This window comes from Mauremys mutica, chromosome 3 (assembly GCF_020497125.1).
Source record: "Mauremys mutica isolate MM-2020 ecotype Southern chromosome 3, ASM2049712v1, whole genome shotgun sequence".
Lineage (NCBI taxonomy): Eukaryota > Metazoa > Chordata > Testudines > Geoemydidae > Mauremys > Mauremys mutica.
In genome coordinates this window covers 188,067,596-188,081,850 of record NC_059074.1, presented here as the reverse complement: position 1 = coordinate 188,081,850, position 14,255 = coordinate 188,067,596, and the positions used below count along the sequence as shown (strand labels likewise).

General features: G+C 43.2%; 1 protein-coding gene across 4 annotated transcripts in view; it reads right to left on the bottom strand.

The window, feature by feature from the left end:
• The window catches only part of VRK2 (VRK serine/threonine kinase 2), a 75,540-nt gene that overhangs the window by 40,163 nt on the left and 21,122 nt on the right, over positions 1-14,255 (bottom strand). For all 4 annotated transcript variants that reach the window (XM_045009461.1, XM_045009462.1, XM_045009463.1 and 1 more), the window contains one exon: positions 11,535-11,627. In XM_045009461.1, the coding sequence (XP_044865396.1) occupies positions 11,535-11,627 (93 nt within the window). The remainder of the gene's footprint in view (positions 1-11,534; positions 11,628-14,255) is intronic.

The window sequence follows — 14,255 nt, the reverse complement described above, 5'->3', positions numbered from 1 at the left end:
TAAAAGTGTAGAAAAAGAGTGAAAGTCACCTAGTTTCTCTAAAACACAAAATCCCAGTTTGCATATAGAACTTACCCATGGTATTGCCAGTCATTAGACCGGTAGTAGCTACATCATTATCATCATCACAGCTGGTAACTCAGTACTGGAAACAGTTTTTGTTAACAGAACATAGAAAATTTAAGAAAAAGACAGAAAGCAATCAGAAAAAAATGTTCCTCCGTTATGTTGAAACATTTATGTTGAAAATTTTTTAAAAAGTTTTTCAAGCAGAGAATCAAACTGTATTCAGAGTTACACTGGGGCAGACTCAATGGGGTTCAACAGAGTTGCATTGGTTATACCAAAGGACAGATTTTGGCCCCCACTGTGAATTCCAGGAAGAGTTCATTTATCATGATACATTTATCTTCAAATACAAGGCTAGCACATTCTTTAAGATTTGTGGCCATATGCACCCAAGTACCCAAAGAGAGCACATACCCCCAAGAGGTTGAATACTATACCTGACATGTACTTTTAAAAAAATGTTCTGAACGCTTATCCATGTGAATGAATATTAATAATAGAGCAGACTGAAGACAGAAGTACTGCAGCAAGCCTCACATTTTAAAGCACTCTCTATAAGCAGTATTGTTTAATAGTTAGATCAGCAGAAAGTCAGGAGAACTGTGTTCTGTTCTCAACTCTGCTAGTCAGTGTCACCCTCAGCAAGTAATTTGACCTCACTGTGCCTCAGTTTCCCCATCTGTTCAATGCAGGTAAAACTGCAGAAAATGTCTATTCTATCACTTATATACCTTAGACTAAGGTTGGTTTTGTGGTACATCATTTTTGCATGCTTGCCTGACCTTTGCCCTTCACTTATTACTAGAACTGGTCAACCTAAATCATGTTGTGTAAATATTCATAGTGCTTCTTACCATGTAATATGCTGCAAGTTCACAGAAGAAAGGTAGTACAGGCCAGATCCAAAACCCACTGAAGTCAATGCACAGACTCTCTAAATAGGTATTATAATGTAAGAATATAAGAAACTAGTTTTCTTACTATAATCTTTAATAACTTTTGTTTTCCCTTTAGTTTTAATGGGAAAAAGTTTATCTGATAACAAGAGTTTTCTGTGCTTTTAATTTAATTATATCGCTGTTGGTGGGTTTCACTCCTTCCCAGGAAAAAAACACCACCACTGTTTTGTAACACATACTGTTAAATGACTGATTCCTGTTTGTGCTCCAGGCAGCTTCACATTTTGGGTTGTTGGCATCATGGTTTTACGGTTTCTACTGCAGGATCTGTGCTTATTTGGAGCGTGTAAGCTGGGATGCAGCACTCTCTTCCTGCAGGGTGAGGTGTTTAAGATGACTGATTATGTTTTTCACCTGACGGACTGTACAAACTGTGATACAAGATTAAAGACTGTAGGCGCTATTAGGAAATCTGGGACAAGGCACAAGCTTTGCTGGGTTGACCCAATGATTTTCTCCCGTGTTCACCAGTGTATTCTAGATGCTCTGGTACCCGCCCTAATTGAACCTGAAGTCAATAATGCACTGAGTCAGAGTGGCAGAGAACTGATTTAAACTACCATATCGTCAAGCTTAGTGATGTGGAGGGGAGCCTTCCACATATGGTGTGGGCTGTGGTGGAAAGATGCTGTAAGGTCTGTTCTTCCTTGGTTAAGTAGCAGCATTTGGATTTTGCCTGACTGTAAGTCTTTGGCAGGGATAGATAAAATGACACCAAACTGAACCAGACCCTAAAAAGCATGGCCAACTTTTATATTAAATTTAACTGGTTTTTGGCATGTTAGAGAAACAATAGAGCAGTGTGAGTGAAGGACATCAAGACATCTCCACACTTCCTGCCCTGCTGGAACCACAGGATACGTGTACATTGCAATTAAACACATGGATGGCTGGTGTCCGCTGACTCTGGCTTCAGGGCTCAGGATGCAGGGCTGTAAAACTGTGGTGCACAGGATCAGGCTTAGGCTGCAGCCAAGGCTCTGGAACCCTCCAAATTTATTTGAGCATAAGCTTTCATAGGCTAAAACCCAATTCATCAGATGTATGCAGTGGAAAATACAGTAGGAAGAGATATATACACAGAGGACATGAAAAAATGGGTGTTGCCATACTAACTATAATGAGATTAATCAATTAAGGTGGGCTATTATCAGCAGGAGAAAAAACACTTTTGTAGTGATAATCAGGAAGCGCCATTTCCAGCAGGTTTCTCCATAAAGATTGGATTGAGCCCATACCAGTGAACTCAAACAGCAAAACTCCCTTTGATTGCAATGGAGACAGGATTCCACCCTGGAAGCTTCATCACCAACTTCAACGAGTCTAAATGATCCTTTTCTTAATTTCATCTCATTAGTTGCAATTACACCCCTTTCCCCATGCTAAATAACTCCTCTTCCAACCTGGTTTTCAGCTTTTGATATTGCAGATCAGGGTGTCCTTTTAACTCACTACATTATTGGGGTTTTTAATTAAATGCTTTTCATTATAGGAAGGGGAGAAAAAGCCACTGACTGTAACAAAGAAAGTAAAATAAATACAAAAGTTAAGTACAACATTAGCCCATACTCACCATGTCATAAAATAACAATTTACATCTGTTCACTGCTTTACATTGCAAGAAACAAAGAAAACCAGGAACAAGCCATAGGAAACGAGAACAAGAGAATATGTAGGACAGTATGTCAGACTGAAGAAATACCATGGAAAGCTCAGAAGTTGTCCCTAGACAGCCAATCTGCTTGCTTGGCAAGGGGTTGAACTTGGTTGGTTTGGTTTAGTTTTTGTTTTGTTTTTCATGTAATTATGCACTGGACCCAGCAGTTCTTAGCAATGCCTGTTATGGATTATGGGCCAGATTTTCCAAGTCTGGCACACTTAATTTCATGCATAAGTGTGCCTATCACACACGCAAATACCAGATATGCATGCACAGATAAGGCCAGTTATGTACCCAACAGACATAGGTGCTCATTTGTATCCATGAACACTTGATCATAGTGCTTAAATATAAGTCCTTTAAACAGATGTTAAACAACAAACTAAACAGGAGACGTATGCTACCCTAGACCACTTATTCAGGATATTCCACAGCGCTCTCTTTTAGACTTGTGATGGGGTGTACCAACCCCACTCTGGGCTAGAATGGCCTTGCCCTGCTACACCTAATAAAGGGGTCAAGCCTGGAGGGAAGAGTTAAAAGGGCTAAACCTGGGCCAGCTGGGAGCTGACCAGGAAGGAGAGCAGCTCACTGGCTTTCACTCAGTGAGAGAACTCTGGCTGGAGCCAGGGAGCAGAGTAGAACTGCTGATCGGACAGAGTCTACCCGAAGGAAGGTGGGCTTGCAAGGAGCAACCAGACTCCTGTAACCACCTGGGTGGCAGAAAGTGCTAAGAAGCTCTGCAGTGAGCCTGGGGCAGAGGCTTGGAGAGGGAGGAGCTGAAACCTTCTGAGCCCAGGAAGAGGCTGTAGGAAAGGCCCAAGACAGTGTAAGGTAGGAAGTGGGCCAGGAAGGCAGTAAAGGGTTGGCACAGCCAGCACTTGACTGCTTATTAAAGGATCCCTGGACTAGAACCCAGTGGAGAGGGAGGACCAGGATTTCCCTACCACCCATCAAGGAAGGTGGAGTGGAAACACTTCCTGACAAGACGTAAGGACTACTGAAACCCCCGATAGCTGGGATATGGACTAGTAAGCCTGGACTTGGACTAAGTTGAAGGGCTGGTAGTTGTTGGACTATTGGTTTACCCTTGAAGGAGTGGAACTGTGTGTGTCCTGGCCAAAGGGCTGAGTTGCAAGAAGAAGCAGACTGCCACTGGGCCTGGGTGGCTGTCAGTAGGAGGTGCTATAGGAGAGCCTGCCAAACCACACCCAGCCACCAGAGTGTACACCTGCTAGTAAGTCACATGCTTACAATACTACATGGTATTATTATATTTTTAGATGCACACATCTGGTGATGGTTATTGAGCTGATGATGGTGCCCAGATTTTCTGGTTTGTTTTCCATTTGGCCCTGTGAATAATTACTATTTATTAGCACCATACACGTACATGGTACTGTATTAGTAAGGGAGCTGTCCCAAAGGTGAAAGGCGATCAATATGAGGGCATGAGTTTATTTACTTTATAGAAGAGGCTTGGTGTACAGTCACTGGTTAAACCATGGAGACTGGAGATGGAGCTCTCACAGCAGCCAAGGTGAAGGGTGGAGCAGCTGGCCAGAAGGGCCTACTCAAGCCAAAGAAAAGAGGGGATGCTCTTCCTCTGCTTTTAGCAGTAGGAGCTGTGCTCCCCACTTCTGCCCCTTACTTCAACACCTGGGTACAGTGCCTGTGAGGATGCTTTGTGTAGCTGGAATGGTGTGGGATTATATACTAAGGGGGCGTGGGTTAGAAGTCAAAAAGAAAGCCCAGATGAAAATTCAGAACGGAGCTGGGGGAAAAGGAGTATAACAAGGCACAAGGGTAGAGATGTAGGTTGGGACAGAGCTGCAGAGAGCCTTGAACAGTGGGGCAGAGGGGATGATGAATATTAAGAAAAGAGAAACCATTAGAGAGAGATCAAAGAATGGGAAGGAGGGAAACGGTCAGAACAGTAGGTCAGGAAGGTAATCTTGGCAGCAAGAGGCTTGAGTAAGGAGAGCTGGAAGAGATCAGAAAGGACGAGGCTGAGAAGTGGTAAGAGTACAGGGGAAGTGTTGTGTTGCAGCATATAATTTTGACGGGGGAGGGGAAGATACATGGTTTGCTAAACTTTGAGTCTTTCTGAACTGTAGTGGGTAAAAAGACAAAAACATCATCTCAACTTGTATAAATCTTTATATAAACAGCCAAGTGTCAGCTGGACTGAGTTTCATTAGAGTGTAATGACCCCCAAGTACTCATGAGGTCACTGGTGTACTTAACAGTGAACTAGGAATACAAAGAAACAGAGAGAAATGGCTCTATCTGGGCATCAGACACTGCTTTAGCTTGAACAAACTGATAAGGGCCGTGTTGGCTGACCATTCCTCTGGCCATTCAGAGAGGAGCACAGTAGAACCATTAGCATCTTCATTATCCTAGATGTTCTGGAAGTCCCTGCACTAAGAGATGACCTGGTCTCATCAAGGGGGAAATCTTTGATACATCCAGGACACAGATAGACCAGTAAAAATGTCAAGCCATTGCTATAAGATCAGCTGAGTCTGAAGCAATTTTTGGGATATGAGGTTTAAATTCCCTGCTCCCCTTCCTTGTGTGTCACTTCATCCCCATTCTATTTCCTATCTCTTTCCTCTTGGCTTCTGCATAATCAATTCCAATTAACATTTGAAATTAACTGAACTCCATGACATCAAAACTATAATCAGCAAGACAGACCAAGACAGTGCACAGAGCCTTGCCCCAGTGTGCTGAGAAGACTGGTGAAAGGAATCATGCCAACTTCAGGTCACCCCAGATCAGGGAAGCAAGTGAAAGTTCAAAGGTTAAAGCTCAAATTTTTGCAGCTAACCTGTCTGTGCACTGTATCTTGCCTGTAACACATGGGATGAAGGAAGCAGACACAGAGATTTCCTTATTCTGTCATCTGTTGTGTGAGTTTGTTGTGTTTGCCTAAAGAGCAGGAGTAATCTTAACTGCCAAGTCAAAATCCAGCAGTGGATTGATTTTTCTTCCCCTCCTACAGAGATTGCACCATAGCGTGCCAATACCAAAAATCTGAAAGATTTTATTCACTGTAAATGAAAGGAAAGGGAACTTTCCCAGAATCAACCACCACTTAACTTTGGAAATCCAAATATTTTAACTTTTCTGTTAATTGCTGTGCACTTAATCAGCATGTGAGAAGATTTCTGTACCGTGGCTGCCGAGGGAACGCAGGCCGTAACCAGTAACAACAGGGGTTCCCTCCTCCTCACCCCACAAGGGGGTCGTGGCCGCCCCCCACCCCGGGACTCCTGCCCCATCCAACCTCCCATGTTCCTTGATGCCCCGCCGGGACCCCTGCCCCATCCACCCCCCTTCCCTGTCCCCTGACTGCCTCCTGCCGCCCCATCCAACCCCTCCTTTCATTCCTGATGGCCCCCCGGGACCCTGCCCCATCCAACCACCTCTTCTCTCTGTCCCCTGACCGTCCCTGGAATCCCTGCCCCTGACTGCCCCTCACCACCCCATCCAACCCCTGCTCCTTCCTGACTGCCCCCCCAGGACCCTTGCCCCCATTCAATCCCCGTTCCCTGGCCTCTGCCCGCCCCACTCCTATCCACCCCCCCACAACCGCCCAAACTCCCCTGCCCTCTTCCAACACCCCCTCCTTGCTCCCTTACTGCACTGCCTGGAGCCACTCGGACAGGACCAGCACCAGTACTGGCGCTGCGGGGCCCGAGCCAGGCCGGAGCTGCAGCCGCGGGGCCGGGACCAGCACCAGCACCGGCGCCACAGGGGCTGAGCCGGAGAGGCGGGGCCGGAGCTGGGGGTACTCGGCCAGGGGTGCCAGGCCAGAGGGAGCCGCTCGGCCAGGACCAGGAGCTGGGCTGGAGGGAGCCACTCGGCCGGGCCTCCCCTTCCCCCGCGCCCCAGCTTACCTGCGTGCCTGCTGCTTGTTTCAGGCTTCCCGCGAACATCCGATTTGCGGGAAGCAGAGGAGGGGGAGGAGAAGGGGGGCAGAGCATTCAGGGGAGGAGGGGGAAGTGAGCTGGGGCCGGGGCGGAGTGGACAGCTGCTGGAGCTTTTGTTAAATAAAGCCCTTATAGAACCGGTTGTCCCGGAACAACCGGTTCTAAAAGGCCTGCTAAATTTAACCACCGGTTCCTGTGAACCAGTACGAACTGGCTCCAGCTCACCACTGGCTGTAACACAATCTACAGTTAACTTTTCAATATTGTAACAGTAACGTGAGGGTTCTAGTAATACTTTTAAGCCACAAACTATCATTACCAGAGAGGGGAAGTATTTTGGAGAAAAAGTTTATTAGGGAGGGCTCTGAAGAGTATTGCCAACTCTAAGCATTCAAAAACCATAAGTCAGGAACCAGAAGTCCTGATTGGCTTAAAAATAATGAGATTTTAAAAAGCATGTTTGGGGTTCTCTTTATTTGCCATCTTGTGTTAGAATATGTAAGGATCATGTTTGCAAGGTTTCTTCAGCAGCCACCTAGGCTAAACTTTTTTTAAATGAAAGCAAAGATTCTCAAGTAAAAACGTATCAGAGGGGTAGCCGTGTTAGTCATGCATCCGACGAAGTGGGTATTCACCCACGAAAGCTCATGCTCCCAAACGTCTGTTAGTCTATAAGGTGCCACAAGACTCTTTGCTGCTTCAAGTAAAAACCTCATTCCAGCAGATGGGGCTTTAAGAAAAAAACAAATATTGCGAGACTTGCAGTACAATCTTGAGAGTTGGCAAAGCTGCAGATGTGAAATGTATGGATGCCTGCCCCCGTAATCCATAAAAATAAAGATAAAAGTAAAGTGTTTTAAACAGACACCCTCCCAAGGCTTGTTTTACTTAAATCAATCTCTCTCTGATTTTAAAGCGTTTGTTTAATGGCAGTCAATCAGCTGTCTCTTTTAATAGCACCAGGATTTGAGGAGGTTAATTGATTCAGTTTTGTCATTCGGGGTCTATATTAATAATACTCACTCTGCATTACCATCTAAAAAGCTATTGCCATGTAGTGAATTGTCTTTAGACCCTGCACAATACTGAAATAGTGGGTTGTTCTCTCTTTGAATTTATAGGACTGATAACTGCAAATCTGCTTGCATGCCTCTCCTGGTTCTATGGGCTAAGTTCTTCTCCCAGCACATCACTCCCGCTCTGTCAATCATTATGCGGGCTCCATGTTAAGAAAAACAGACTACAGAATTGCTCTTTTGACCTCTAACTCATTGTATGGCCTTGCTCCCTCCTATTGAATGGGTCTGCAGCAAGTTGCTCTTGGGTCAGTGGATTCTGATTTTCTGGCCATCTCTAAACATCATTTGGAGGTCACAGAGTGATAGAACCTGTGCTTTATTTGTTTCTCTGCCTTGCTAGAACAGCTAAGAGACATGAATATGAATTTTAAAAGTTATTTGTCTTATTGTTCATTTTAAAAAGGGGATTATGAATTCTGTTGGTCAGAGTGCTAGTTTGTATTTTACAAGGGTGCTTTAGAAGAAAAGCATTTCAGAAATGCAAGATCTACTGTAATGACCCCTGTAAAATAAAAACAGGAAAGATTCCCACTAAAAGTACTATAATGCAGAACAGCAGAACTTTCCAAAATGGAATTTGGGGAATGAGAAAGAATCAGACTAGGTTTTCTAAGTACAAAGTTATACATTTAAAAGGTTCTATAATACGGTCATAAGATAAATGATACATTTTTGGAACTGTGTAAGCAGATATGCATGCCAAATATGCATGCACAAATCCTAATAATTGCATGTTCAACGACAAATGTAAATAATGGGTGTAAATGTACATACATAGTTCTGAAAGTCTAGATTTGTCTATGTCTCTGAAATGTAACATGGAATAAGAAAAACTTTTTTAAAACTGATATGTCTCCTAACATTACTGTATTTATTGGCCTGCCTGTGATTTTTAAACAAATTTGTTTTACATGTAAGTGACAATGCATCTTGACTGATATTGATAAAACTAGATTAATCTGGACTTTTAAAAAATACTTTAACCTTAAAATTATGACACATTAACCCCCCCTTCCATAACAAAAACAAATCCCACACAGTAATTATTTGGCAGCAAAGCCTCCCACATGCTTCGAGCATGGAGCTAGAAGTCAGTCAATACGAGTTCTATTCCTGACTGCCTACTCCTGACTTGCCATTAGTCAAGCACTTAACCCTGTGTTTCAGTTCCGTCAATTTAAAAACAGGGATGACGTCACCTACCTTTTAATACACTGCGAAAGTTGGATGAAATTCCATCCTCAGCACGAAAGAGCTAGAGTCAAGTTTCACATGAACAATGCTGGGAGATTCATGTGGGATTATCAAATTAAGAATAAAACAGTACAACTAACGGTGTTACAAAACATGCGACGTGAAATATCACTGTCTTCCTTGTTTGTCAATGGAGCTGCCACATAAAATTTCATGATATATTGCTTTGTTAAGTTGGATAATAAATGTGGATCACCAGCATATTAGAAAGCTGACTTAATTAGGCCCAGAACTCACTGATGCTATTGTTAGTGCAAGAAGCAATAAACTACTGTGTGAAACAAGGCCTGATCCTGTAAGGTCCCCAAGCACTGAACTCTTACTGACATCAGTTCAAGTTGAGGAAGCAGACAGCTTTCAGGATCAGACCGCTGGTGATGATTCCAGGTGAAGAATTATTCAGTTATGCAGTGTATGTACAGCTGCTCATTTGAAAATATTAGATACAACGCTGTCTAGATGTTACTCTCCGTTTCCCACACACCGCAAACAGCACTGTATAAATATTTTTAAGATATACAGGAAACTACCTATGGAAGATTTCCTTTACATTCTAGTGAACAATAGTCCCATGGTTAGCACAGGTACTGGGCCATCTGCCATATGCTAGGTATAGTAAATATCTTAAAATGTGTTTATAAGATCCAATCACTACACACATACCCAGAGATTTTTGGGATGTTGTGCGTCAGATCCTTGGCTGGTGTAAATTATTACACCAAATTACTGCAGTAGTTCCACTGAAGTCAACGTACACCAATTGAGGATCAGACACCATGACTCATAAAATTTGATTCTTTTTGAACTCCTTATTTTATCACAAGCACTCGATGCCTCTTCATTTGCCTGGGAATCCACAAATAAAGTTCAATCCCCATTCTACCCCTATCTAGTATAGGCAGGTATTGTAAGTTGCTCCCCTCCCTCACCTTTCTAAAATGAAAGTTACATTTTAAGTTATCTATAGAAAAATATTTGAGTGCTTCTACAGGAAAAAAAAAAAGTCATTCAATGCAACTAGATCAGTCAGCAATGAACATACACATCATACATCCTGAGTTATATAGCCAACCTCTGTCCACTGACCCAGTCACCTTGTTTTCAATTTGAGTGAATTTAATACTCGTGAAAGTGAAGAATTAATACCAAGCAGCATGAGGCACGAATCACAAACTGGCTAACATATAAGTAACTAATCAAAGTCTATTAAGCGACTCAAAACCTTTTGCAATCACTAAACTGACTCAACAGCACAAAGTGATTGCAACATGAAAAATCACTGCATTTTAGCATAATCGTAATAAAACATGGAAAGCTAAGATGGAAAACAATCTGTGTTGTGTTAATAAGCTTAGGTAGCAATTAACTTGTTTCTCCAAAATTGTCTGCCAGACTCATTTGTCTGGTAAACACTATAAACTGACAATGGACTGTTACAGAAGTCTACAAGAAGTTGTTTCAAACAACCATGATAACTTTTAAGACATATGTTTAAAGAAAGCAGAAAAAAATAATGTTAAACAGTCATATGAGCCTAATATTTTTTAATGCTGAAATACAGAAAGGAAACTGGGAAATAAAGTAAGCTTTTGGAGTGGTTCTTGAGTCGTTCAATGGTAAACATCTCCAAACAAAGTGAAACAACACTTTGGCAACATCTGTCTGTCACAGAGAATGTCATAGAAGTTGGAAGAAAATCAAATTGTCCATTAGAGCTGGCTGAAATTTTTCAAGGGAAAAACTCACATAAAAATGGCCTTCATTCAAAAATGAAATTTTGTCCAAAACAGTCAACATTGTCAAAAAATTTCCCCAAGCTCTTTTGGTAAGTTTTTCAATTTTGTTATATAAGACATAACCAAAATTGTTTTTATTTAAAAATGAAAAGTGTGAAAAACAAAAATGGATCAATTTCAAACATTATGAAATTAAAACAACTTCAAAAATTTCAATATGTTTCTTGAAAATGGGTTTTCACTTTATGGCCACTCTTGTGCCTTAGTAATAGCACCACCTAGCTCTTTCATCAGTAGATCTCAAAGCACTTCACAATCTGCTGTATGCTAAAAGCATACAGTAGTCTTCATCTTACTTACCCACTATCCTGTTCTTGCATTGTAGAGAGGTAAAGTAAAAGCCACACAGCCACAGTGCTTATAACAAAACCAGAAAGCCAGGAATATCTTGAGAAACTGAATACAATGGGCCAGATCCTTAACCCTTGTGAAGTCCCTTTGCACCAGTCCAGATGGCATAATACAGAAGAACCATTAGGCTTCTCTAAGTTACTCTATGGGTCATTTTGACCCCTGGCAGCCACAGGATCAGGGGACCTAAAAGGTGGTTTACCAATGCCTTTCCTTGCTTCTCTCCTTAGCCACACTGAGCATAAGCTTAATAGAGCTGAGGATCGAGCTCAATGATTCACACTTGATAAGATGGTACCCATACCATAAGTTCTCTTCCTTTAATACGTGGACTCAATGCAAAAACTGCATAGGACAGAATGAACATCAACAGTGAAAGTGTTACGGAAACAGTACACAGTAAGTGTAAAAGATACTGCGTTTACCTCATGTGGATTTGTGTAGCCCAGAAGTAGATTTGCTGCTTTAATGTCACCATGAACATACTCGTTTTCATGCATATATTCCAAGGCATCCAACTAGGAAAGAAGTCCGAAAGGGAATGTTTATTAATCATTATTCTCATTATCACCTAAATGTGCTTCACTCATTCAATGAGCTCAACTGCCACATTATGGGCTAGAATGTGAAGTAATGATCTGCCCTACATTAGCTGAAGCCCTCCTGGTTCCCCTGGGACAAGGGATAGATTATATTGTTCTGGGTCTATGCCCATCCCTGTGTACGCTGCCAGATGCATAGGGAAGGAAAGCAAAGCCAAGACTCTGGCCATTTCCTGCCTCATTCTATCCACTTCCCTCCACTGCTATAATGCAGGTAGCTGATGCAGGGATGTAAGGGTGTGCCACTGGGCCACATTTTAACCCTATACATCTTTGAAATTTCTAAAATCTCTTTAAATGTGATTTTAAGGTCTTTTCTCTCATGATCCATTAATGAAACCAATACTTTATAAACTGTTCAGGAAGGACAGGCAGGGCAGAAAAGGTGGGGGAGTTGCATTGTATGTAAGAGAGCAGTATGATTGTTCAGAGTTCTGGTATGAAACTTCAGAAAAACCTGAGAGAGTCTCTGGATTAAGTTTAGAAGTGTGAACAACAAGATGTCGTGGTGGGAGTCTGCTATAGAGCACCAGACCGGGGGGATGAGGTGGACGGGGCTTTAATCAGGAAACTAACAGAAGTTACTAGATCACAGGCCCTGGTTCTCATGGAGAAGTTCAATCACCCCCATAACTGCTAGGAGAGCAATATAGCAATGTAACAATCCAGGAAATTTTGGAAAGCGTAGGGGACAATTTCCTTGTGCAAGTGCTGGATGAATCAACTAGGGGCAGAGCTCTTCTTGACCTGCTGCTCACAAACAGGGAAGCATTAGTAGGGGAAGCAAAAGTGGATGGGAACCTGGGAGGCAGTGACTATGAGATGGTCGAGTTCAGGATCCTGACACAGGGAAGAAAGGAGAGCAGCAGAATACGGACCCTGGACTTCAGAAAAGCAGACTTTGACTCCATCAGGGAACTGATGGGCAGGATCCCCTGGGAGAGTAACATGAGGGGACAAGGAATCCATGAGAGCTGGCTGTATTTTAAAGAATCCTTATTGAGGTTGCAGGAACAAACCATCCCGGTGTGTAGAAAGAATAGTAAATATGGCAGGCAACCAGCTTGGCTTAACCGTGAAATCCTTGCTGATCTTAAACACAAAAAGGAAGCTTACAAGAAGTGGAAGATTGGACAAATGACCAGGGAGGAGTATAAAAATATTGCTCAGGCATGCAGGAGTGAAATCAGGAAGGCCAAATCACACTTGGAGTTGCAGCTAGCAAGGGATGTTAAGAGTAACAAGAATGGTTATGTCAGGTATGTTAGCAACAGGAAGGTGGTCAGGGAAAGTGTGGGCCCCTTACTGAATGGGGGAGGCAACCTAATGACAGAGGATGTGGAAAACGCTACTGTACTCAATGCTTTTTTTGCCCCTGTCTTCACGAACAAGGTCAGCTCCCAGACTGCTTCACTGGGCAGCTCAGCATGGGGAGGAGGTGACCAGCCCTCTGTGGAGAAAGAAGTGGTTCAGGACTATTTAGAAAAGCTGGACGAGCACAAGTCCATGGGGCCGGATGCCCTCCATCTAAGGGTGCTAAAGGAGTTAGCAGATGTGATTGCAGAGCCATTGGCCATTATCTTTAAAAAATCATGGCTATCGGGGGAGGTCCCGGATGACCAGAAAAAGGCTAATGGAGTGCCCATCTTTAAAAAACGGAAGGCGGAGGATGCCAGGAACTACAGGCCAGTCAGCCTCATCTCAGTAATTGGAAAAATCATGGAGCAGGTCCTCAAGGAATCAATTTTGAAGCACTTAGAGGAGAGGAAGGGATCAGGAACAGTCAGCATGGATTCACTAAGGGCAAGTAATGCCTGACTAACCTAATTGCCTTCTATGACGAGATAGCTCGCTCTGTGGATGAGGGGAAAGCAGTGGACGTGTTAGTCCTTGACTTTAGCAAATCTTTTGATACGGTCTCCCACAGTATTCTTGCCAGCAAGTTAAAGAACCATGGGCTGGATGAATGGACTATAAGGTGGACAGAAAGCTGGCTAGATCGTCAGGCTCAAAGGGTAGTGATCAATGGCCCCGTGTCTAGTTGGCAGCCGGTATCAAGCAGAGTGCCCCAAGGGTCAGTCCTGGGGCCGGTTTTGTTCAATATCTTCATTAATAATCTGGATGCTGGCATGGATTGCACCCTCAACAAGTTTGCAAATGATACTAAAACTGGGAGGAGTGGTTGATACGCTGGAGGGTAGGGATAGAATACCTAGACAAATTAGAGGATTGGGCCAAAAGAAATCTGATGAGGTTCAACAAGGACAAGTGCAGAGTGCTGCACTTAGGACAAAAGAATCCCATGCACTGTTACAAACTAGGGATCCAGTGGCTAGGCAGCAGTTCTGCAGAAAAGGACCTAGGGGTTACAGTGGACAAGAAGCTGGATATGAGTCAACAGTGTGCCCTTGTTGCCAAGAAGGCTAACAGCATTTTGGGCTGTATAAGTAGGAACACTGCCAGCAGAACAAGGGATGTGATCATTCCCCTCTATGTGGCATTGGTGAGGCCTCATCTGGAGTGCTGTGTCCAGTTATGGGCCCC